Here is a 27,366-nt window from a genome sequence, read left to right on the forward strand (position 1 = left end):
TTCATGGTTAGATCGACGGATATTTTTTCACTCTTTTACCCAAAAAATACTAAGCCGATCTTAATAAAACTTTGCAGTTTTATTGTTAATACTTCAGAATAACATAAAATAGGCTATATTTTAGAATAATGTTCAGTTATTTGGTCAAAAAGCAACGATAAGTGTCAAGAAATTAGGTTTTTCTATGATAAACTTAATTTCTCACGAGTGAAGTCACAGGCAAAAACTAGAACAATATATTTACATTTCTGCATTGTTACGAGTCACCTAAGCTCTCCTCACCTCTCCACTTTCATATCTCCTCGAAAAAAGTACTCTTCATCGAATTATTGTGGCAAATACCAGGGTGGGACAAAATTGACCCAGTGGCGCTTCTAGGTAAAACCGATTATTAAAAAAATTCTATTCATTTTATATTATCAAAAACATTAAAAAATGATAAAATTCAATAAATCAGAAAAAGTCAAAAAGTTTCATGGACTTTCGTTGAAAAATAAAAAAGTTAGAGACGATCAAACTCGCGAGTGGGACAAAAATGGGACGGCGGCCTTTCTAGTGTTAAACTGCCTCTTTATTTCGGATATCCGAAAGTTTCGGTTACGGTTAAGGATATCCATAACATCCCTGGTAAATAGGGCGCTTTCCTATACACCGCGATTGGCTCTTTTCATGGGGTCGATCCCCTATTTTGTAGAAACGTGCACGAGTACGGAATACGTATGTATTAGTGCTAATAGAAGCGAGTTTTAATGTCAGTGACGGAATTCCTTGAATAGCACTTGATGTTTCTAAAGACATTTTCGGGAACGATTGTATGCTTGGTAAACCCTTGGGATATCTTTATTGTATACCACAGTTACGTAGGTTGTAAAATAACAAAATGAAATTAGATTAGCTGCGTTGTGGCCATATAAATAGTGCTTAATATTATAGTTACTCTTGTATTAGAGGACCAGTTTTCCGCCCGCGTGGATTTTTGTCTGTCACAGAAAGCCTTTATCGAGCGCGTCCCTGTTTTAAAAACCGGGATAAAAACTATCCTATATCCTTTCCCGGGACTCAAACTATCTCTATGCCAAATTCCATCAAAATCGGTTTAGTGGTTTAGGCGTCAAAGCAAGACAGACAAGAGTTACTTTCGCATTTAAAATATTAGTATAGATTCGATCCCGGACCTTTTTTCCGATCCCGGAATTACGAGATTGTATAAGTATAGGCAAACTCGGGAGTCTTGTAGGTACTAATGGTAGGTATCCGGTTTTTTTCACAAACTTGGTTACTTAACCCATGAAGTTTATATTTTCACCTACCTGAGTCTGAGTTGAGTAAGTTTTTAAATACTTCTTATATAAATTTAAATTTTACTCATAAAATATTTCAGTATCCTCATGAATATTTCACGTTCCATAGACCGTTCAGCTCTTTTTATTACGAGGAGCTGTGTAGAGTCAAATAGCTGCTTTTAAATGTTCCTGGCAGATGAGCCAACATTAATATACAAACTTAATTAATACTTATGTTTATAGTAACGCTAACTACTTTTTTTATCCACAACGAGGAAGCTCTTGACCTGTATCTCACCTGATGGTAAGTGACGATCAGGCCGAAGGTGGAAGCGAGCTTCACCCGGAATGCTCAACCACGGAGGAACTGGCTATCTTACCTCTAACTGCTGGAACACAATAATGCTGTTAACATCGTTGTTATGGCGACAGACTTAGGTAAGATGGTGGTAAGTAGCTAGCTAGGCGGACTTAGAACAAGCCCTACAACCAACCAAACTGAACAGAAAAATCTGCCCCAACTGGGAATCGATCCCGGGACCTCTGCGTCCGAAACAGGTGGTCTTACCACTAGACAACAGAGACGGTTAGGCTTCCAACGCGAAAGCCATATAAGCCCCCCACATCGTTCGTTCGTTCGTTCGTTTCAGCCGAAAGACGTCCACTGCTGGACAAAGGCCTCCCCCAAGGATTTCCACAAAGACCGGTCCAGCGCCGCTCGCATCCAAGCACCTCCCGCGACCTTCACCAGATCGTCGTCCCCCACATACTACAGACTTTTTATCAGCCAGTGTTGTGGTTGGCTTCTTATTAAAAGTATGAGGAATCGATCGATCTAAATCGGTAGGTATACTCGTAATGTGTGTAATACTTGTGCTCACTGAGCCGCCCAAAAATTTGTAGTCTGCCTACACTCTAAAAAGTCTAACGCTTTTTCGCATCGTTCCTTTTTTCGTACGTTTAAGCCGATTAATGTCCACTACTGGACAAAAGCTGAATAAGAAGTGTATTGAAAAATGTACATGTAATGAACATTATAAATAAACTTATTTATTAATAATGTTCATTATATCTTATTCTTATTCCCCCAAGGATTTCCATAACGAGCGGTCCTGCGCTGCCCGCACTCTACCCACTGTGCCCAGGCACTTCCCGCGATCGTCGGCCCACCTATATTTTCCTGTATTTTCGCGTAAGTACTTAAAATGATTGAATCAGTTGTTATTAATAGCGGATGCCACAGCTTTTCCAGAAATCGAAGAACCATATCAGTCACATTCAAAGCTTCTTAATACGACAGGTGAGAGGCGTTTACGGGAAATAGGATGGGTCAAATACACACGAAAAATTACGAGATGTTACAAAATAACACTGTTTGATCTATAGTCGTCTCGCTTATCCATGCGAATATTACAGGGTGAGAATGAGGCAGATATAATTCAAAAACGTTTCGTTTTTCAGGGTAGGATGATGATGAGAGATGAGAACCTCAGATGTGAGTTACGATAGAGTGAAAGGGTTGACTTGTGTCAAGCTTTTCTATAGCATGTCACTTGCGTAAAGAAATACGAAATTATTATACACGCTCCTAAATCGTGTTCCATTCAAATGTTTGTAATATGTCTTATTTCCTAGAAATGTTCCAAATAGTTTTTGTAAGCAATTGAATGGGAATCCAAAAAGTATGTTAAGTCTTATCAGGACTACATAGAGGCACCTTCAAAATAGGTCAACAGTAGCGTACTATTATACCTATTTAGAACAATTTGACCTCTTTTCAAAAATAATTACTTCCCTTTACTTACTCGTTTTTTAAATGAAACTCTTTTTGTGCTGCGGACGACAGTGGGCCGTGGTACATACTTAACTGCTTACCATCAAGTGATCCATTTACTTAAATTTGCCGCTGGCTACCTGTATGTTAATGGAAACTACACTTTTTTGTTTTTGAATTTGAATTAAAAGTCAAATTGATTTGCTTAAAAGCAAATCCTCGCTTTTGGAAAAAACGCGTTTTGTGTTTAGATTTTCCCATCACTTTTGTTACTTATAACACCTTGAGCAATCTCCACTATTGAACTAGAGGCAGGAGGTATATTCATCGCAATGATTTTTGATTTTCGAATTTCGAAATTCGAAACCGTAGATTGGCTTCCTCGGTAAACATTTGAATATTCAACGAGAACTGCGGAAATAGAGAGACAGAAAGAGTGAGGGAGAGAGAAGAAAGCACTGGTGTTATTTAAGCCATCTGCAGTTGACGTTCATGTCTTACATTTTTGTCTTATTTCACTCTTTGTCGTAAATGCTTTGTCCCTGCTCCACTTTAGTGTTGACAAATGAACGAAATCAAACGCCTTTGTTTTAAAAATGTCTTTTATTGAAATCAACTTGGAATTGAAAATACAATTTTACCTAGACTATTTGGTTTGCTACCGTTATTCCGTTTCCCAGCTTTACAACTTTGTTTCATTTCTAAAGTTTCGTTAACGTGTGACATTGTTGTTGTGTTTTCTATTGAAACCCTTTGATACAATCGTTTGATATTTGATTTATAAACTCTTACAAAACTGAACAATAGAACAGCTTTTAGTGAAACAAATATTAAAAGAGTTTCTCAGAAGGTTCGACTTAAACGAAATTGATTTTAAAAAAGTATTAGGTATTTCATTGTTGTATTGAAAAAAGTACTCCGAACTGCGATGCTAAACATTTTTAACATTTGCCAAAATATAACATAAATAATATTTATTCATCAACAAAAAAACAATGTTATACGTTACAATGCACCAATAAAATCTTAACAATACATTACCCTGATCAGGATATTTAGCGCCACCATACATTAGTCTTCATAAGTGATGGTCACCATAATTGTCACTTAAAGCCTCAGCCAAACCAACGCGTGCAGATCGCGTCGGCGATGGCTGTCACTGCGCGTGCATAGGACAATGACAGGACGCGCGTCCTATCATCGGTCGCTAAAGCTTTAGATGGTCACCTCAAGTGATCGACACAAGAGATCACCTCAAGTGGTCACTACAAGTGGTCACTCCAAGTTGTTACTACAAGTTGTAGACCACTTCAACGCTGTCACTCGTATTCCAATGTATGGTGGCGCTGATAACCTCGCGGGCTTGGCAACCACAAATTTTAATTTTGTCCCATCTAACAACATAACTCATGGAGTCTTCTCACTAATACACTTTATTATTTACACGTCATAAATGGAGATTTGATAATAACGTTTGTTTACAAACTCATTGATAAGTTGATAATTTAAATTTACTTACGTATACATTGTAAATCCTTGCATTGTCAATTTAGTTGGAAATAAATACAGATAAATAAAGATTTTTCTCTGAAAAATAAATAAACCTACAAAATTTTAAAGCCCTGCCGATAAGCTTATTGACGTCCATTGGGTTACGAAAGTAATTTTCTGAATTTAAATGTATATTTCTTTATAGTAGTAATTCACCTCCAGACCTAAAAATTTAAATATCGTTAATAACAATCTGATTTCCCCTGGCAGTTTTTAAAATTGTATTAACATCAATATCTAGCTATGAAGTTCATGACTTTAATCGTAAATAACTTGAACTTTCGGATATTTTGGTAACTATTTTACAATTTTATTTCACATATTGCACATTATCAATTTTACCGCGTCGATTTTCACATTATTTTATATTTAATATTTACATTTTATATGAACTTAACATCTACATCCAGTCCTCAAATTACTATCCACGATAGCACAATTTCAATTTCACATTCCTTGATATTTTTACAAGTCAATATTCACTGAAGTTCACTTCATTGTTTACACTCTATATTAATGACACTGTCACTGTTTACATTTTATATGACCGCACTGGCGACGACAAACAGTGCGGGCAAACTGAGACTGCTGGCCCACTGTGCGCTGCCTTGCATCGCTGCTGGGGTCTCTCCTGAAGACAAAAATATTATTATAGTGAAAATTGTTACTTACTAAATAATTTAATTAGAAATATAACGCATAACTCAGTTAGCGCCTGGGTTATATGGGAGCGGAACGGGAGGGAGTATTTTGTTACGTCAAATGGCAGTGACACTTCAGACTTGTATGTTCTGTCATCTATACTAATATCAACACTAATATTATAAAGAGGAAAACTTTGTTTGTTTGTTTGGTTGTAATGAATAGGCTCAAAAACTACTGGACCGTTTATAAAAATTCTTTCACCATTCGAAAGCTACATTATCCACGAGTAACATAGGCTAAATTTTATTTTGGAAAAAAATAGGGTTCCGTAAAATATGTAGATAATGTAGTACGCGCGCGCGAAGACGTGGGCGGAAAGCTAGTGCAATAATAATTAAAAATCACCCCTCCCGTGCCGCTCCCATTATTATTATTATTTTTGGTTTTGGGCCTTCATTTGCGCCAGCTCGACCAGGTTTGATCTATTGTGGCAGCCCTTGTCTTTAGAGTTCACTGCTTAGTCCCGTTGAGTCTATAAATTTCCAGATTCTTTGGAGCGTGATATCTGCTATCTCATCCGGGTGCATGATGTGTCACCCGAGATGGATACTTCTTTTGCTCATAAGCGGGCCGCATGAGCAAAGAACATACTTCAGGCACTGATTGAGTTAACCTATAGTTTTATTTCCATCCTAGAATCATTTGCAGTTGTTGATAAATTAACAAAATCTTAATTCGTTAATTTGAAAAGTACGTAATTATAGTTCAAAATTCTTAAACGCAATAAATTATCAAAAGAGAAAAGGCCCAGCGGTAACAGCAATGGATTTAGACATGAACGACCCAAATGAGTAATTAGAATAGGCATAATTAACGTCAGCACCCGTGAAATTTGTTTATTTTACGAGCTTTGGACATGCAAAGGTGGGTATTATTACCTTTGCGAAACTTTAAATGGACACTGAGTTTACACCTAGCTAAAATTGATACTATAAATTCTCCGCTAAGCAACGAGAGTGAGCGTAGCGTGGCGTTGCGTTTTTGTCACGATGACCTGCATTGCGTCACAGTCATGCCAGGCACTCATGCTCGTGCATGCATCAAAAATTTTAGCAATTAATTTCAGTACTAAATATCAGACATTAAGGTGTGATTATTTATTTAGTTAAATCTGTTAGATAAGATGGACTGTTAAGAAAATGTACAGTCATAGATTATACCTTTAAAATCATCTACGGCAATGTTTAGAAGTATTGACAGAACGTTAGCACTTGCATAAGTTAAAACTTACCAGTAAGTACATGAACTCGTTCTGTGGCCATCTGAGCATTGTCTGGCGCACACTGATATGCGCCCGCGTCTGACGTCCACGCTGCCTGCACCAGTAGCCTTGTACCCTTCTCTGTTCCTAAGGAAAAGTAACTTTAAAACTTACCAGTAAGTACATGAACTCGTGCTGTGGCCATCTGAGCATTGTCTGGCGCACACTGATATGCGCCCGCGTCAGACGTCCGCGCTGCCTGCACCAGTAGCCTACTGCTACTGTGTATACCCTTCTCTGTTACTAAGGAATAGTAACTTTGGAAATTACCAGTAGGTAAGTACATGAACTCGTGCTGTAGCCATCTGTGCGTTGTCTGGCACACACTGATATGCGACCACGTCAGACGTCCGCGCTGCCTGCACCAGTAGCCTACGGCTACTGTGTATACCCTTCTCTGTTTCTGAGGAAAACTAGAACTCACCAGTAAGTACATGAACTCGTGCTGTAGCCATCTGTGCGTTGTCTGGTGCACATTGGTATGCGCCCGCGTCAGACGTCCGCGCCGCCTGCACCAGTAGCCTACTGCTACTGTGTATACCCTTCTCTGTTACTAGCGATATACCACCGCGCGTCGAGTCGAAGTTTATAGTCTGTGGACAAGGAAGTTGGATTATTTATTTGCTTTACCACGACAATAGGACAATGAAGATTGCCGTGTCATTACTAATATTTTTTTCTTTTTTTTTAAGGGACGCGCGCTGGTAGCTTGAAGAGCTTTTCCAGCTTCACCGGACAGAGTGGCGAGTACATACGGTACTCCAGCCGTTTGGCGATCGTCAGTGCGTGTGCCGACGAGGCCTAGTGTGGGCTTCGCGAACATTTATAGTCTGTGGTCTGTATTTGTCTTACTGCTACAACGAAATGTGTTACGATACGACAACGATAGTGTACAGGCCAGTAGGATTAATTGCGCACCCGGCAGCCGTGACGTCAAATCGACGCTCTAGGACGGACGGGCCAAACGCGGGGTGGTGTGCGGGTAAGTGGAAGGAAGAGTTGTATTCCAGCGGGGTGCGCAGTTAGCTCGATCGAGTTGTAATTGTTTACTACAACAACACGTTCTTCAAAGTAGATAATGAAGTAAGATTATTACTGTAATGGTTGGCAACACTGCGGCGGCCATATGGAATATTATTGGAGAAAAAGCGAAGGACAGACGTTGTTGTACAAGTTGTGAAGTAATTATGAAGAATAAAACCCCAAGTGTTAACCCGGCGCCAATGACGTGAAAATAATTGCAAAGACGATGACCCCGGGTCATATTGACCCACATTTCATCGATAATTTTTTAGGAAATTGTACAAGTAATCTTAATTTTAATTACTGTCTATATATATAGGGTTCTTTACTGATCTAATAAAACAAAAATAAAACGAATACATGAAATAAATATTTTTTTATGAATTTTTAAACAAAACATGAAAAAATCACGTATAGAAATACATTTGAGTCTATATTTTTTGTTTTTGGTAAAGATTTTTAGTATAAATGGGAATCAACAATGTTATATGGTGAAAAAGAGATAAAATCAACTTTTTATATGCAGATACAATGAGATCAGTTTTCTACTTCATCATTCAGAGCCATGGAACTGCTGCAACTGGTGCAGTATGTAATCAAATGGTCTGGGCATGTAAATATGGCATGACGCACTTGCCGGCGTCGTACTAATGCAAGTTCGAGATTATCCGAAGACTGAGTCCCCATTACTTGCGTCTTTTTCACATTCGTTGCCATTTCTAAGTTCTGGCTATTACAGCCTGAAATTCTTCAATCTCGGAATCCGACTCTTCCAGTAACGCTACATTCTTGCTGGGTCATTTAACAAAGACATTTTGACTAAAACTTAAAAAAGAACAACATAAGCTAGCACTAAACACAAAATAAGCGAATAAAAGTAAGTCACAAAATCACCGCGCCACCGATGACGCCGGGTCATAATGACCCGTTTTAATTTGAAGCCTGTGTATCTCGCTACGCAAGCGGAGTCACAATACGTTAACTAACGGAATGGATTTAGGGAGGTTCTATCTCCAGCTATACGAACGCTCGAACCACAAAATGGACGCAAAAAAAAATTATGAACGTTTGAAAATGCCTCGGGTCAATATGACCCAGCGTCATTGACGCCGGGTTAATAATAACTTCAGCATTTTATTTCAACATCAAACCTACATATAATACATGGCGCAGTCGGCTTCAAGAACCATTAAGAAGTTATGAAAACTGACGAAAATCACGATACGAAAAACCACTCCAAACACGTGCAAGAAACATTACAAGAAACCGAAGAAATGGGCACTCCTCTCGAATTCAAAATGCCTCAACCACTTCAGATGGACTCTGTAGGTAACGTGCTTACGAGGTGGAGAAATTTTAAGCAACAATTAGCAGTATTCCTATTGGCATCCGGTTTGCGGTTTTCCATCTTTTTTTTTATATTTTTTTTTGGAAAAGGGATATGATGTAATGGTTGGCAACACTGCGGCGGCCATATGGAATATTATTGGAGAAAAAGCGAAGGACAGACGTTGTTGTACAAGTTGTGAAGTAATTATGAAGAATAAAACCCCAAGTGTTAATAATAACTTCAGCATTTTATTTCAACATCAAACCTACATATAATACAATTACTTTGCTTTTTCCACGACGCGTGTGGATATTATGATGTAACGACATCATAAAGGTAGCAGGGAAGCGCTGGACGCAGGCCGCTACCAATCGATCAACGTAGAAAGCATTGGGGGAGGCCTATGTTCAGCAGTAGACGTCCTATGGCTGAAATGATGATGATGATGTGTGGATATTAATTAACGTGTCGTTACAACATGTTTAGTCAAAGTTGTATGCAATTTAGTCAGATTTGTCTGCAAAGTCATAAATATTTTATGGAAAAGCAAAAAAGTCTATAAAGAACGAAGCTAGATTATATTATTACTATAACGCAGTATGTTGGATTCTCGTGGCATCAACGTAGCAACGTCTCGTGGTATGAAACGTGTTCTTTTGTTGACGATATGACAAGGTCTCGTTACACAACATCGTAGCTCGTCCTGGGCCTTATACATTTTGTGTTCGAATATTATACAGTAGGTACTTTCGACGGATAGATGTTTTTGAATTTTATAAAGGAACATTAATATAAAGATTAAAAAGGTCTTCAATTATATGATAATTGAAGACCTAAGATCCTAAATGAGTTATACAATTTTTTTCCGGTGGATTAGTGTTTTACCCATGTTAACTTTTACTTGTAAGTCCTGGCGCACACAGTTTATATTATTTACAGTAGAATAACATGTGACGGCAATATGTCTTCTACGTAACTCAATAACGTGTGGTTACGATAAATTAGGCAGCCAAGGGAAGTTCTGAAAGCTGTCAAGAGTTTCGCGTGAGTTTCTAGTACATTCCATTTGGATCTCACAGACAAATGTTGGCTTATAGGTAAGCTGTTATACCACTTAACTGGATATAAATTATGTGAAATACAATGTAGCATGGTCCGGATGGTCACATAACAAAAAAAAGTGCCACGAGTTTTTACTGCATATTAAAACATTGGTGAACGATTTAATTCTTAAAATTACGAGTGCGTTGCGATAAAGGAGCGAGCCAAGGAAAGTTTATGTCAACAGTGCGTTCACGATTTTAACAGAGTAAATTGCCTTCTTGTTAACTAATATGTAGTTAACAAGAAGTCAATTTACGGCTATATCGTACTGATGATTAGCTAGTTGTGTCGCATTTCGGGCATAGTAACATAGTTTAGACCTTGATTTGTCTAGAATGGGAGAAAAATGTTTTAAATCTATCTCGTAAAATATTTCTGTATTTTCCATCACCTAAAGATTACCATACGTTACGGTGATGTATATGGCCTTGATTACAACTCACTTACTGATTCAGAATCAATACGGAATATCTCTTTACACCTGAAGTAAGAATAGACAAACATTTCTCACCATAATACAAGCCAGAATAGAAAGTGATGTGTTGTGTGCGCGATAACTAACCATCGGTCTTTGACGTAGAGTTGATAGTGGATCCACGCCGGTACCCTGGGGAACATTACATATTCCATTCCGCCCTCTAGTATTGGAACGTCGACAACTTTGCTGAGGAAAGTAGTTCAAGTCGGGACTGTCGACTGACTTAAGGACTGGACTGCATCAACTTCTAAATCGCAAACTTTCTTGCAATCGCGACTGATTCTTAAACTCTTTGGAAAAAGCTCTCTACAACTGGGCAGTTGCATGTTTAATGCCCCAGTTCATTCAAAAATATCTGCCCGTACTTACTTACCGACAGATTTTTAACTTTAATTTTTCTATCAAAGCAATGATTTTTACACACACACACAGATTTTTAACTTTAATTTTTCTATCAATTCTATCAAACCATCAGTTATGTCTATACCTACCTACAAATCCAAAGGACACAAAAATTACGGTATACTTAATGTACAATTATGTAAAACTAACAACCATTATTGTTTGCTCTATCCTCAGTTCAACTGTAATTGGTACAGTTAAAGATAATACTACTAATGTACAAAGACAAATGGAAGATAATTCCGGAAATGATAATAACCTTTGCTCCAGGTTGTACTCGCGAGTAAAGACATAACATACATCTTCGGAAACAGCATACAAACATTTCAAAGATATATGGAGTAGGATACAAGCCAAATTACAGGAATTGACGTACTAATGGTGCGTTGCGAAAATACTCGTAAATACAGGAATGCACTTCTTAACGATTTTAAATTGATTAAAATCAGATATACAGGCGGTTCAACACCTAAATCTTAAGTGCTCATGATGTTGTCTAAAATACTTAGTTCAAAATAAAGGGTGAGGAAGAAACACCTTCATATTATAATTCAGAATTAGTGATGACATCCCAACTTCGGTATTGTATTTATTAAAAGTATAGAATTAAGAGATTAAGATTAATACAAATAATTAACCTACATAGACTAAATATTTACAAATAAAAATTATGTCCCAAATCGCTGTCCAAACAACGCGACATGGTGCCCAGAATGCTGGCTGCATTTCCACGCTGAATGGCCAAACTGATTCGTTGGCCAAGAAATGCGCCAGCTCTTCTATCACCTGTACAGTCAATCAGCCGCTTGGCTAATTCCCTGTACAGGCGATGAGCACTTGGTCCCCACGGACCTAGCGTCTCGACCCCAAATGGCTCAAACATGTAGGTACTACTAAGACCTACATATTTGCGTCGCTTGAGGGATTCCGCTGATGCAGCGGCAGTACCAGCCCCAGACGAGGTTTGCGGAAGATGAGACGGTGCCAGTGTGTCTACGCAGGTTGCATCCCACACTAGTGGCCGTCCCACCATCCATGGAACCAAAGTCATACCATCAGGTCTCTTACCATCACTTCGAACCAGGCCATTTGGTTCAAAAGAGACCTGCGTATGATGTCATTGAGGCTGGCGTGACGGGAAAATTCTCCCGGCACTTCTGTTGCATGACAGTCCGTGATGACCAAGGGAGTCAACCATGTAACCGCAGGGACAGCGATGGGGGACAATGCATGGTGCCCCCAAACGGAGCGAGACTGCTAAATTAAAAGTGGTAGTATCCAAAAGTGTGCCAATATGAGGAGAAGGTAGGGAGTGAAGCCAAAGACCTGATTCCCACTCGGCTACAGCCAGAAGACGAGCTCGATCTGCAGAACTGGAAGACGTGTTTAATAAGTTATTCCGTACAAGTCTGCAGAGCGGCTCGTCCCACTGTCTTTGTGAGATGAGAGACAACGGCAAATTTTCAGAGCTTAACTGCCTCCAAGCGCTAATGCCTTCGGCTAGGTGGATGATAGTTGAGTCAGAACACTTACTCAGTATTTTAATCCTACATTTGCTCTGGTAAATTAGAGAAGACCGTGCACATTCAGTGAAGAGTTAAAGAATAACAAAAAGCGTGACTATGGACAGCGAAAACCGATCTTTAAAATACCGTTAATTTACAAAATGACAATAAAGCAATTGAAAAAAAAAAAACAAAACTCAAGATCGCGCACTTAACCAAAATGTCGGATAAAACACCGTCTAACAGAGCGAGTCAGACAACTCTACTGCAAGTATTCAGTATAATAACTTTTCGTTAGCTTGCCACAGCTCCGCAGTCTTTAGGTATGGGCTGTTTCGCGGAGTTTACGGTCTAATTGCAGACTCTGGAATTGGAATGCCATTCCATTTCGTGGGCGGTTAGTATGGAATCGCTCCGGCAATCTGCTGTGTAATTGTTGGTGGAATAAACAGGATTGTAACGGGTTATGCATGTAATCTTAGTTTAATGAAAGTCTGTTTTGCCGCTAAATTCCTTGATAGTCTATTATGAACTTACTTATTGTTCAATAAACTGAAACTTTTAGTTTTACAGGTATCAGTTATAGGTCTGGCAGAAAAATCACTAAACACATAACTTTATTAGCTTTTTTTCATATCAGATCCGAAACTTACTTTGAATTGGTGAAACTGGTTCTTTATGTAGGTACTAAATGAGAAAAAGAGCAGTGTGAAAACTTGCGTAAGTAGGTAGTGAGAATCGTAATACTACTTCACTTACTGTAATAACGTGTTTTATTATATAAAATGTTCAAGTTTGTTGAAACATATTCTATGAGTACCTAAAACAAAGGAGGTATTCGTAATTCACCGTCGACGTCGACGTATGAAATATTTCATACATTTACTATGGTATCGTTGGAGCGTTCGAGCGCGTCGAAGCCACAACCAAAGTATGAATAATTTCTGACGCTACTGGCTGGTTTCATAAGCTGCAGCTCAAATCTGTTTTCAGTAAAATAAATGTTACCAATGTTAACAATTTATAAATTTCAATTAATAAACAAACTAGCTTTTGCTCGCGGTTTCGCCCGCGTCTGTCACAAAAAATATTTATCGTGCGCGTGTCCTCCTTCCAGAAACCGGGATAAAGTATAAGAAGACGTTTGTTACAACATAAATCGAGATACAACATAGCTCTTCTGGTCAACACCAAGTCCAAAATCATTAACATCGAATCTTGCCATGTTGCCAGCGAACAAACTACACTAAATTATTCACAAATTACCTTATATTATTACACGATATTTATCCAACAATCTGTTTAAACGGCTAGATATTGTTTTGTATTTCAAAATTAAATCATTTCAAATCGCGACAATTATTCTGTGTGGTTGAGTGAACATTATCTCTCGTGGCATCCGCCATTCAATCAATATAATTATTTGAATATTGAAACAATAGTATACTCGTTTAATAGTGGTACGTTCTACTCATGCAGTAACATTTTCGTTTGAATATTTATATATATTTAATAATTTCTAATAACATCAGGCAAATACTTAATTTGTTTTAATTGTTGGGAAAATAGGGTGCACAGTTCATTGATTTCTTGATGAACTACAGAAAAAAATACACTATTAAACGCTTGATAAAGTAAGTACACCTACTAGTCGCCCTGTTGCGGACAAACTAGAGCGGAATCACTTAGATTTTAATAAAATTAAATAGTAAGCTTTTATTACTTGTATATTTTGGTAAGTCTTCTTTATCAGGTCACTAGTTTTCCGCCCGCGGCATCGCCCGCGTGGATTTTTGTCTGTCACAGAAAAACTTTATCGCGCGCGCGCCTGTTTCAAAAACCGGGATAAAAACTATCCTTATGTCCTTTCGCGGGACTCAAACTATCTCTATGCCAAATTTCATCAAAATCGGTTTCGTGGTTTAGGCGTGAAAGCGAGACAGACAGACAGAGTTACTTTCGCATTGATAATATACAGGGTGGAAACGATAAGTGATCTCACTCGATTATTTCTAAACTATATACAAGATATCGAAAAACTGGTTACTGATCCTGAAAGTGCTTCACAAGCTCTTTCAAACGGTACCAATAATAGGTTACAGAATAAACTGGAACTATCTGAAAATTCAATGTTTCCAGCTTCCATACTAAATGTATGCCAACTACACAATAATAGAAGTGTAATTTATTTTTTGTTAAATAATAAACTTAAAAAGTCGGTTAAATAAACTCGAAACTTTAAAATTATTTGTGGAAAATATGTTTTAGGCTTTACTTGCTATAATTTGTCAAGAGATGAGTACCATGACTGTGATAGTACTAAATGTATGGAAGATGGAAACATTGAATTTTTGGATAGATCCAATTTATTCTGTAAGCTATTGTTGATACCGTTGGATAGAGCTCGTGAAGTACTTTTAGGATCAGTAACTAGTTTTGCAATATCTTGTGTAGTTTTTAATATTATGTAACTTTACGAAATGTATGGAAGCTGGAAACATTGAATTTTCGGATAGTTCCAGTTTATTCTGTAACCTATTATTGGTACCATTTGAAAGAGCTCGTGAAGCACTTTCAGGATCAGTAATCAGTTTTTTGATATCTTATATAATTTAGAAATAATCGAATGAGATCACTTATCGTTTCCACCCTGTATATTAAGTATAGATAGTATAGATTTATTATTTGTCACAGCTGCGGGAGTATGTGCCTCTCTAATTTACCAGTGAAAATGGAGGAAATGGTTTTTTTATCACTTATGACATTTACGAGAAGAATAGGGGGTTCCTACTCTACTCTGCCTGAACCACATGTTATACTCGTAGTTCCATATTTCATTCATGAAGTTAGTTTTCTTCTTCTTCCAACTCACTACGGCGAGGGATATTTACTTGTGTGTGTACGTGTACTTGCACATAACGATATTGTAGCCACCACACATGTAAAGTTCACTTGCCTTCGTGAATTGCAACAACTATAATAGAAATAGTTGTTAGTTAATCCACTTACCTTGCCTCTATGCGTCCAATTGATAGTGTTAGGTGGCTCCGGCGTGTGCCGCACTATGCAGGTCAAGTTTATGGTGGAGCCGGCGTAGATAAACAGGTCTGGACCTCCGAGGATCTCCGTCTCTGGCTCTGAAAGAAAATGACAGTATGAGAAATGGGAAAAGTTTTTTTTAACGAGGAAGTTTTTTTGACCTGATATTTAGGGCCTCCATCCATACGCACGTTGGTGAGATACTAGGAGTCAATACATTGCGACCACAAGACACGCGCGAGTTAAAAATTCGCGCGTAAATCTCGTCATACAATACGTTCGTGTTCGCGCATAGGATTGGCGGCGAATTCGCCGTCCTCGACACGCTTTTAAGTGATCAAGCCGACGGTTGAAGCGAGATTCACCCAGAATCCTCAACCACAAATGAACTGGCTACGGGACTATTCCCACCTCTCGTTCCCACCACTGCAACTCCTGTGTAGCCAGGATCTACAGTTTCACCGCCATAAAAACCCAACCAATGAAGGTCAAGTTTATCCCGGGGGAAAGTTAAACTGTCATTGGACCCGCAACGAAATTAATCAGAAGAACATAGGATGAGTTCGAAATTAAGGTTCGACTTCCCTCCATTGCAAAGCGGATGACAGGTGACAAACAAAGGTTTAAAACCTTTTACTGGCTATTTTGCTTCCATCTGTCACTTAGTCACCATTTTTCATCATCATCATCATCATCATCATCATCATCATTTCAGCCAAAGGACGTCCACGCTGAACAGATTGATTTCCAGATTGGCCGTTGGCGTCTGTCCTTGTGGGATCATCTTACGATGCGACCTTTATCAGCCTCTTTAAAGAGATTATAAATGTGAATTATACAATTTACAAATGACTAGGTAGGTACATAGCTCGTAGAGCTGATGGCCGCGTGGGCAGGCCTCCCACTAGGTGAACCGACGATCTGGTGAGGGTCGCGGGAGGTGCCTGGATGCGAGCGGGAGGTGCCTGGATGCGAGCGGCGCCGGACCGCTCTTTTTGGAAATCCTTGGGCGATGCCTTTGTCCAGCAGTGGACGTCTTTCGGCTGAAACGAACGAACGAACAAACGACTGCAACATCCATTTACCATCTAGAATCCTCTTATGCTTCATCATCGAAATCCAGCTGCAGTTTACTAATCACGCGTTCATTATGCAAATCCGCTGGACAAATGTACTCATGATTTGAATTCGATGATTTGCTTGCGAAATCAAATGATCCGGTCCGGCGCCCCGCGAACATGGTAATTCAGCAGAGCTACTACGAAACGCTGTTTACGTAGTTTCGGGTCTATCTATCACCGTCGCTCATACTGGCATCTCGATTTGTGTGAGAGAGATGGTAACATTCGAAACTTCGGATAACGTTTTTCGGAGTAACCACGCTGATACGGCATTTGGTAGGTTACAGGCTTGTGTATGCGATAATTGACAGTTATGGCGTTTGTAATGTCGGAAATTTAATGAACATGGTTTTTCACTTGAAAGCTGTTATAGATGAGATTACAATTACAACACGGTTTGCTTGCATTATGCAGTATTTTCTCCTTAGTATCTTGCGTTTTATTATTCCGAAAAAAAAAGTAATAAAAACGAGAATTAATTGAAATGACTGTGAAGTTTTACTAAAATAATTTTCACTTCTTAGTCACTAACATTTTAACGTTATAAGGAACAAGTTAGGTTCAGTCAAACGACGACCACTGCTGGACGACCACTGCTGGACAAAGGCCTCAGTCAAGTATTTCCATAAAGACAGGTTCTGCGTTGTCCCCATCCAGGTACTTCCCGCGACCTTCACCAGATCGTCGGTTCACCTAGGTACACCTACAAGTATGTTGCTCCGTTTTAATCACAATGACGTTAACGAAAGGTGAATAAGCGCTTATCAAAATATATCTTAGATCTTTATTATTAGACGAAGAAGGAAATCGAATACAATACGAGTTATTAAGTTGCTAAAAGTTTTTATCGATAAATCTGCACGCGAACTGGTCCTCCATCATACCATATCAGTAACTAGATTCGAGCGATTGCATAAATATTTATTTCATTTGGTCTTAATTGCTTACTGAGACTACGTGTTGTTTTGCCCATGGGCCATTCTTTTTAGTGATAATGTCAACCAAAATCCGATTATATACGCCAGGTTTGTAAGAATTTCATGAAAATGTTTTACGAGTTTTAGCCGAAACTTTTAAGGAGCTCTACATAATGTAATAAAATTGTCAAAGATCGGTCAAGTTTTGGACAAATATTAAAAGGTTTTGAGGGAATCTGTAATTTTACTAGGCAGGTATTTACATTAACAAAAAACTTGTAGCTTAAAGTTAATTTTTCAATTTTACTGCTTGAAGCGTCAAAGATGACTACAGATTTTACGCTGAACTGATCTTGACATCATTGCATTATCGGAAAAGTGTCTTATTAAGAAACTATGTTGATATTGCCAGTTATGAGAAAGGAAGTGCTCTAAAAGTTATTATCATAATAAGGTAGGTAATTTGAGCAGGAGCTCCGCTCGAGGTACCTAATATCACTTTAACAAGGAATTCCTATCTCGAGGAAGGTTTCAGTCTGTAGCATAATATAGCGCGCTAGTTTTTCCGCAATTGGTTAAGTAATGAATAAATTCATGACCAATTAGCCTATTATGATTACCTACTCGTCTGTGTCTAATAAATCTTATTGTATACTACAATAACGTTCGTTCGTTTCAACCGAATGACGTCTACTGCTGGACAAAGGCCTCCCCCAAGGATTTCCACAGCGATCGGTCCTCCGTCGCCCGCATCCAGGCACCTCCCGCGACCTTCACCAGATCGTCGGTTCACCTAGTGGAAGGTCTGCCCACAATACGTCTTCCGGATCATGGTCGCCACTCGAGAAATTTTCTGCCCCAGCGACCATCAGCTCTGCGAGCATGTGCGCCACCCACTGCCACTTGATTTTAGAAATTCTGCGTTCTATGTCAGTCACTTTGGTTTTCCTGCTGATCTCCTCATTTCTAATTCGATCACAATTGAAAAACATTACTATCAAGTAAAAGGGACACGGCCTAGTGTTACGCTGCTGAGGTGTAGTGAGTGACGCTTGCTAGTCGCTCTGTGTATGCCGTACCTACTATGTTGAGGAACACGGCGTGGCCGATGGGCGGCGTGGTGGAGATCAGCGAGTTTACGTTAGGTGTGATCGCTAGTGACTGCGTAAGAAAATGACATTAAAATGTATTACATATTGTACAAATGTATGCCGTGTGGTGACGGCAGAGTAGAATACATTTGTCACCAACCCCTACTCTTCCCGCGGGTGTCGTAAGAGGCGACTTAGGGACTACACATCAAACAGAGAACGGGTAGCAGCGCTCTCTGACAAACATCAATCTTTTAAACTGCGATCTCCAACCCGCCTGCCAAGCGTGGGGATTATGGCAAAACCCTCCACGTGGAGAAGGCTCATAGTCCAGTAGTGGACTGTAAAGGGCTGTTGATGATTGATGATGACATATTGTGCAGCGCCTCTAGCGGCTACTTTCAAGAAATAAAATCTTCATAGATTTTTTTGACGTACTCGCTAGCGAGTACACCTAACGTAAACTCATGGTAAGCACACTGGCACTCGTACTGGCCGGAGTCGCGCCGCTGCTGAGGTGTAGTGAGTGACGCTCGCTAGTCGCTCTGTGTGTGCCGTACCTACTATGTTGAGGAACACGGCGTGGCCGATGGGCGGCGTGGTGGAGATCTGGCACTCGTACTGGCCGGAGTCGCGCCGCTGCGGGCTGCGGATGCGCAGCGCCCACTCCTCGGAGCGCGGCTTGTGCTGCGCCTCGAAGCGCTGGTCCGACGTGTACGTGTAGCGCCCCACCGTCAGCAGGTGGATGTCCCGGTGCCGGACCCATGATACCTGATGAAATAAACTTTTGTTAGTTTCAAAGAATTGAAGTTATCATCTGACAAATTGATATCAACGTCAGTCACTTATTTGTATGTAGGTAACTAAAGCCTGGTCCGTGAGCACGTAGAATCCCGTCCAATGACCCCAAGCTACCCATCCTTATCGCTCGCGGGTAATTTATTGCTGTCGCGACTATGCGACGCGCGCCTGTAGTGAGTGTGCGAGCGCGACAGCAACATAATTACGTGCGAGCGACAAGGATGGGCAGCTTGGGGTCATTGGACGGGATTCTACGTGCTCACGGATCAGGCTTTAAGATGGAGAATAATAAATTGTGGTGCGGGCTATACTTCGTTTGGTCATCGTTCATTGTTTCTGTATACAAAACATAACGAAGGGAAACCCAGCTGACCCGAAAGGGCAACTTTTGCGAATGTTGTGGTGGCCTACTCAAACAAAACTTGAGCATGACTTCTTAGTTTGTTTTAACATGGGGCGATAAGAACATTTTCAGGGTAAGGCCACAAGACATGTTGTGGTAAGGCAACGATTACACCACAGTGTTTTATTTTTCCAGCATTTTTATTAATCGCGAACACAGGATAATAATGAGGAAATAGGATTTTTTATCAATACTTGCTTTAATTATATGAAAAGTTCGCAAATTAATTTGAAACCTTTTTTAATAATACTAACTCAACTCTGTTTCTACTCGTAATAGCTTCCGAATTTAATTATGAAAGTAATTAACATGAAGGGTTTTATCAGAAAAGGTATTAAGTAAAATAAAAAACAAAATGGGATAAAAATACTTTAGGTAGATAAATTAATAATGTACTATCTATCCAGAATTTTAGATAAACACACTAGGCCTTTCTGTTGATTTTTCTTCACATTGATACTATATGGCACGAATATAATGACACTAACAAACCGAATATGCTACAAAATTATAAATAAAACTTCCAGGAAACATTATTTCTGCTCAAGAGGAAACTAAAGTACGATTCAAAAGCGTGGTTTTGAATCAGATTGAACAAGAACTGTCGTTATTGTCCTCCACGATTCTTCCGACGACGTTTTGTTACAAACTTTAATATACTTAGGGTTCCTCAAGCAAGTGGAAATGGGACAAAAACTGTAGCAACGATGTTGTCGTACATTTAGCTCCCGTTCGTACATGAGGGAATAGTTTAGCTCAAGGTGGATTGTGATTAAGCATGAGAGACGTGTCGTATAACATACTTTAGTTCGTCTAAATTACATTTCTATATGAAAATTTAAATAATCTTGGATAACATTTGGTAGTGACTATAGCCAATTGATGACAATATTTTTCGAGATGGTAAATCCTTATTATCATGACGATACCTAATGTATTTTTGGTAGTAGGAGTAGCCACCTGTCATCTTTTTAAGTCATAAGAGAAGAACCAGCCGCAAGTAGCCTGCATTCTTAACTTCGAACTCCCCCTATATTCTTCTGATTAATTTCGTTGCAGGTCCAATGACAGTTTAACTTTCCCCCGGGACGAACTTGACCATCACTGCGATACCTCTGGGCTCAAAGGTCGTAAAGGACGAAATACCGAAAATGAGTTATTTATACAGTTTTACTCAAAATTTAATTCTCTATCGATCTGTATATTTAGTTTGTCGAAATTCCCAAAAAAAGTGCCTTTACGACCCATCATATTTGATAAGCTAAACAGAATTCATCGTGAAAATTGGGATGTAAATACCATTTGATTTTTTAGTACAGTTACCATGGTAGTAAAGAACAAGTAAACACAAATTTTTGGGTGTATAATGTACATGTAGTATATCTATTGTCCTATACAACCTTACATTTCATACCCAAGTCTAAATAATTTGTCCTTTACGCTCTTAGATTATCTAAACAAATATTTTAAAAATCTACACAGTGAGGATATTAAAATAACTGTGAAGGTAAATTTTATCCCACCAAAAACATTCTGTAAAAAACTAGCCAAGTCTCGATGGAGCTGCTTGTTTATCTCTAAAAAGTAATGAAATCTAGACAAAGTCGTGCCAAGTCTATGGTTCCTTACTGCGATTTCTTTATTGTTACTCCAGATCTTCGATTTTCCTAGTTTTTATAGTTTTCCCTTTATGTGGCCATTAAACCCTAACTCTGTACCAAATTTCAGCCCTCTGAGTTAATGGGAAGTACTAGTTCTATTTTGATGATCATCAGTGAGTGAGTGAGTGAGTGAGTGTCGTAAATGCGAAACTTTGCTTTCGCTTAACTTCGGAACTAAATAACCTACAGACTTGAAATTTTGGATTTAAAGTATGTGATTATAGCTTACTAGATGACGAAAATTTCTGCGTTCTGGTCTTATCCAGAGGTTCTCAAATAGGGGCCTGAAAATGCGGCGAAATGGTTCCAGTAAAGGATGGTACGGCAGTGTTTGCTTCGCGCTCGACTTGGCGGGGGCACTGCCGTGCCCCCAGATAGACGTTCCTTATAGTATTTAAGTATGTGTGTTTGGAACAAACGAAAGAACCTAAAAAATCATCAAAAATATATAATAAAACTATTTTAGAGTGTAATTTATGTGATTTGTAAATATAAAATGATGACATCTACCCACATCGGGTAAAGTAATGTTGCTTTTTATTATTTCTCATATTTGAAGAAACTAGGTATTTGTCAGGTAAAAGATAATTATTAAAAGATGATTTAAGAAAATAAAAACATGCTATATAATAACGATAGTCATCATAAAAATTGAAAAAATGAAAAAGCTAGATTTGTTAAAAATATTATGAGAAAAAAAGTCACAAATACGTTTTTGATTATTATTTTTAATGATTTCCTAGTCATTTTGACTAACGCCCTTGGTCAAAACCACTTTTGACTTTTACAATTATAATAAATTAGTATAGTTTCTAAAGTTATTTGGATCAGCTAATAAAGAATAACTAGTAGGAAAAATATTTACACAACATGGGAAAATATATGTTGAGACTAAGAGTAGGCACACACCGTTGATTTTTCGTCGGCCGATAGTTTAGTCGGGCAGTTGATCAGTATGGGCATGTATGGGAGTGCGCAAACTACGCCGATTCGATTTGGCCGATTCTTCATACAATTTAAAATCGGGCACAACTATCGGCCAACTAAAAATCAACGGTGTGCGCCTACTCTTAATCTACTAAAAAGCGTGAATGCAGTTTTTTTCGAAGTTATATTTTTATATTAAAAATAATTGGCTTTTAAAAACGGTATTATGTAGGAGTAAAGTAAGTGGATGTATTTTACTGGAATGAAAATCTTCCTACTTGTAATCTTACTTACCTAACTTTTCTACTTTTATACCACAAGTACAATGACATAATTTTAAGCTACTATGAATTATTATTAATGTTTAATTTATTTAGAATTTAGAATAATAATTATTCTAAATTCTTATTAAATAATATAATAAATCTATACTTATAATAAATCTGTAGAGAGGTCAATTCTGTACATGAAATAATTTTCAAAATAACTATCAGGGGGTGATTAGTGATCTATACTGATGCCAAAAATGCAATCAGTAAAATTTTTGTCTGTCTGTCTGTCCGTCTGTCTGTCTGTCTGTCTGTCTGTATGTTCCTTATAGAAACAAAAACTACTTGACAGATTTTAACGAAACTTGGTACAATTATTCTTCATACTCCTGGGCAGGTTATAGTATACTTAGGAATTCCCACGGGAACGGGAATTAGCGGGAAAATCCTTTTGTATGAAAAATCTAAACCGCTTAAGTTAGACGCTTGAAATTTGGCATGCAGGTACCTTAGTAAACGTAAAGCTTAGTTGCAACAGGATATTGCAAAATTCTTACGGGAACGGGAGTTAGCGGGAAAAAACATTTGTATGAAAAAATCTAAACCGCGTAAGATAGATGAAGGGGGTAAAACGGGATCCACGCGTACGAAGTGGCGGGCGGCCGCTAGTAATTAATATAGTTTGGTTTTAATAATTCTATTATATCTGCATTATCATAAGGTCAACTGGAGGACAGACTGCCCTATGGAATTAAGTCCGCTATTTGTAGTTTTTCGAAACAATAATAATGTTTAAATAAATAAATAAAATTAATTTGGTTTCGGTTTTTCCTATAAAGTAGACATTTATGAAGTTTTATTTAAAAGCGTCATAATATTAATTTTCTAAATTTGCTTTTATATCGTAAATAGTTTCTTCTAGTTCGAAGATATCAAAACTTCTACTTAAATAGTTTTATAAATTGTGTGCATTAAATTATGAAGTTACGGAAAATAATTTTATTTAATTTAAAAGACCATAATTCATTAAAAATATGTGAAGAAATGGTATATTGCATATGAAATACCATAAAATATTAAATATTTAAGCTAAATCATCAATTTACCCTTTCATAATACCTTACCTGGATGTCCCGTTACGACCCATGAAAACCTACAAAACTATGTAAATTGTCATTTATTACCTTAGTTTTGTAGTTTTGTGAAATAAAACTAGACTTACGACCTGAGTAACTTGCCTAGGACGAATATTTGAGGGGCGTAAAGGTCTTTTTATTGTAATTTTGAGGGCGTACAGGAAATCTATCTCAGTAAATACAGCTCTAGTCCAGTTTTTCAATACCTCTTCGGAAAATGCTGTGAATTCTAAGCACTTTCTTCATAAGTCATAATTTAATAGCTCAAAAAACAAAAAAGTTATCGTCGAATAAAAAAATAAAAAAACGTTTTTTGCCTCTCCTGAAAAGTCGTACTTTGTCCTTTACGACCTTTGAGCCCAGAGGTATCGACTGGTTGGGTTTTTATTGGCGGTCAAGCTGTAGATCCTGGCTACATAGGAGTTGCAGCAGTGAGAACGAGAGGTGGGAATAGTCCCGTGCCATCTACTAACTCCTACCTACTTTATCAGGTCTTGTTTGTTTGAGTTTCTACAACTATTTGTGCGCGTATTAATTACAAATTAATCCGTTATTACACTGGCTCTAAAATTATGACGTTATGCTTGTATTAAGCCACAATCTAGTTGTAATGGTGTAGTCCACGAGACAAGCTGTCTTAATCAGCTTGAAGTGCCCAAGTTTAAAACTAATCTTGTGTTAAGGGAGACTTACTGGATAGGTTACGCCTTAGAGCAGTGCTTATGGGAAGGGCATTATTATTACTTTTGGTCTCATATACGAGTACATACATTTGTGAATATTTACCACTATTGATATGTTAATCAAACGCTTTATCAATGATTTACATTCTACTCTATCTTTATGTCTGTAACTAATATAGAACTGGGATAGTAAGACACGGGTCTTAACACGACATTTATTCCTCAGTTACATTATGTTCTATTTTAGTTGAAATGGAACGCGAAAGTTTAAAATCTAAACTGGGGTATTCAGGTAAAAAGTGGCACAGCACAGCACACTTTTGTCAGGGTTATTTTGACAAAACCCCCTTTAAAAAAATAGGTTTCATTTCTTGACTTAATAATAATTTCAGCCGAGGTACGTCCACTACTGAACAAAGGCCTCCTCCAAGGATTTCCACAATGACTCAACATAAACAGTTCTTTCTGTTATTCATATTAGTTGTTCAGTAAAGAAGTGTTCTAAGAACCTTTATTATGCTACGATTCAGTATTCCTTCTCATTTAATTTCAAGCAAGAACTTGGATACATCGCCACTAGTATTCACAATAGGACTTTGTTCTACGATGTTTTTGTTCTAACTTATTATGCTACAAGTTTGTTAAGTTACGACAACTGGACTCTGCTAATGAAATTGGAGAAAGTCCAACTTAGTAACTGGTTTACGGTGTCAACCCACTGTGTTGCTTTAGAGATTTTAGGGTATGCCACACTGGATCCGTTCTGCGGTGCTGTCAGTGGTGCTGTTTGCATTCTTAGCTCGTGCTCACATGATCAAATCGTATCAAATCAAAATGTAGAGACCGACAAAGTAGTTCATCTAAATATACATAAATTTATAACTCAAAGGTGACTGACTGACTGATTGACTGACATGGTGTTCTATCAACGCGCAGCCTAAACCACTGGACGGATCGGGCTGAAATTTGGCATGCAGGTAGATGTTATGAAGTAGGCATTCGCTAAGAAAGGAATTTCTGGAATGGAGGCCGCGTACCGGAAAACGCAACGTGGGACGTCCACCTACAAGGTGAACCAACGACATCGTAAAAGTAGCACGGAAGCGCTGGACGCAGGCTGCTACCAATCGATCAACGTGGAAAGTATTGGGGGAGGCCTATGTTCAGTAGTAGACCTCCTATGGCTGAAATGATGATGATGATGCTGAAGGGGGTAAAACGGGATCCACGCGTACGAAGTCGCGGGCGGTCGCTAGTACATGATAAACTCAAACCGCGGATCGCATCCAGTGTGGCAAATCCTTTATCTAAGCAACAAAGATGGAAACTGGATGGTTTTACGGATGTTTTATGGCGTGTCAGCTATAACTAATCCAGTTACGAGTTCTGTACAAAGTTGTTTAATTAACCCTCATTTTGGTAGTTAACACCAGTATCGTTTTATTACCTGCCAAAACGTGAGCCAAAATGTAAGCTATTTTGTGAAAAATATTATTGACAGGTTACTCCTTTACTTTACTCCTTTACTTAAACCTTTGCTTAACTTAACTCCTCCTAAATATTCTTCTGATTTTCTGATTAATGTCGCTGCGGGTCCAATAACAGTTTAACTTTGACCCGGGACAAACTTGACCATCACTGGTTGGGTTTTTATTGGAGGTCAAGCTGTAGATCCTGGCTACAAAGGAGTTGCAGCGGTGGGAACGAGAGGTGAGAATAGTCCCGTTACCTGCTGAAACGCCAACAATTTGTAGGTACAGTCGGAAGTAATGACGTCACATTTTCTATATTTTTTTAACTGTTTAATGAATTCATAGCTACTGAAAATTATATGTTACCTACTGCTACGGTTTCAACGAATTTGGTTTGCAAGGATAAAATATCAAAAAAAAAAAATCAAAAAAAACTGCAACCGCCGCATCATCTTCCATCACGACAATGGGAGTTCTCACACCGCGCACTGAACAAAAGAGTTTTTAGAGCAAGAAAACATAGAATTATTAGTCCATCCGCCGTACAGCCCCGACCTAAGCCCTAATGATTTCTATACTTTCCCTAAAATAAAGAATAAATTGCGTGGTCAGAGATTTTCATCACCTGAAGAAGCTGTGGAAGCCTACTAAACGGCCATTTTGGAGACCCAAACTTCCGAATGCACCCAAACTTCCGCAATGGTTGCTTCAATGATTGGTTTCGTGTATGGAAAAATGTGTCAAATTTCGCGGAGAATACTTTAAAAAGCAATAAATACATTTTTAAATAGTAATGTTGTTTCACTTCCTTGATTCCCGAAATTTTTAGTGCCGCCCTCGTAACAAAATAAAACTCACTTTTTCTGAACAAAAATATCTGAGCCACCAATCTTTCTGCTCCGGTTGTTTCAAACTCTTTTTTACTACTTTTATTTGATCCTTCTCTTTAGCAAACATTGGAAGAAGAACGTATTCTTCTTCAGCTGGTTTTCTGCTGAACAACCTGCTCCAAGCAGACTGTTTCACTTTGGAGCGAACCCTATTACTTCTTATAGAAACATTGCTGGTAAGCTCGTCATTATCGTCTATAGAAGAATTGCTCTTCTTGATGAAGGTCATGTGGTTCACTGAAACGTGTAATTATACTTCGTATCTCTCCCGAAGATGATTATGTTTTACATGCAGCAGTACCTGGGATGATGCCGTCCTTATCACACTTTTAGAGAATATTTATTTAAAAATATAAGTTTTAAATATAATAAAGTACGTGTTTTGACTCCTCAGCACCGTAGTACATTCCGCGGTCCGCCATATTTCTTGTCATTACTTGTGTTGGTGTTCGTCCGACTCACACGTACTTTTTCAATAAAAATAACTTAGCGTAAAAATGGGTAAAAGGAAACGATCAAGTAATGGTGATAATAGTGATA

The 27,366-nt window shown here is 38.3% G+C and overlaps 2 protein-coding genes across 7 annotated transcripts in view; both read right to left on the reverse strand.

The window, feature by feature from the left end:
* LpR1 (Lipophorin receptor 1) overlaps positions 1 to 27,366 on the reverse strand; it is a 686,741-nt gene that overhangs the window by 50,496 nt on the left and 608,879 nt on the right. The gene's annotated exons all lie outside the window — the stretch shown is intronic.
* LOC114350377 (uncharacterized) lies at positions 6,988 to 27,055 on the reverse strand. Its single transcript, XM_028301153.1, has 4 exons — positions 26,795 to 27,055; positions 19,145 to 19,385; positions 15,426 to 15,553; positions 6,988 to 7,167 (listed from the first exon to the last, which is right to left on the reverse strand). Exons 1-4 carry the CDS (start codon positions 27,053 to 27,055, stop codon positions 6,988 to 6,990), a joined length of 810 nt encoding a protein of 269 aa, XP_028156954.1.

This window comes from Ostrinia furnacalis, unplaced genomic scaffold (assembly GCF_004193835.3).
Source record: "Ostrinia furnacalis isolate ACB-3 unplaced genomic scaffold, ASM419383v2 OfSCF0876, whole genome shotgun sequence".
Classification (NCBI taxonomy): domain Eukaryota; kingdom Metazoa; phylum Arthropoda; class Insecta; order Lepidoptera; family Crambidae; genus Ostrinia; species Ostrinia furnacalis.

Bases quoted from the DNA above. Each gene is read 5' to 3' on its own strand.
- LOC114350377 (XM_028301153.1), bottom strand. From the start codon at position 27,055: ATGACCTTCATCAAGAAGAGCAATTCTTCTATAGACGATAATGACGAG. The intron at 19,386-26,794 runs GTGAGTTTTATT...TAACTTCAATTC, and splicing joins GATATTTTTGTTCAGAAAAA to TTTGAAACTAACAAAAGTTT. The intron at 7,168-15,425 runs GTAAGTGGATTA...CCTTGTCCACAG, and splicing joins ATTGGACGCATAGAGGCAAG to ACTATAAACTTCGACTCGAC.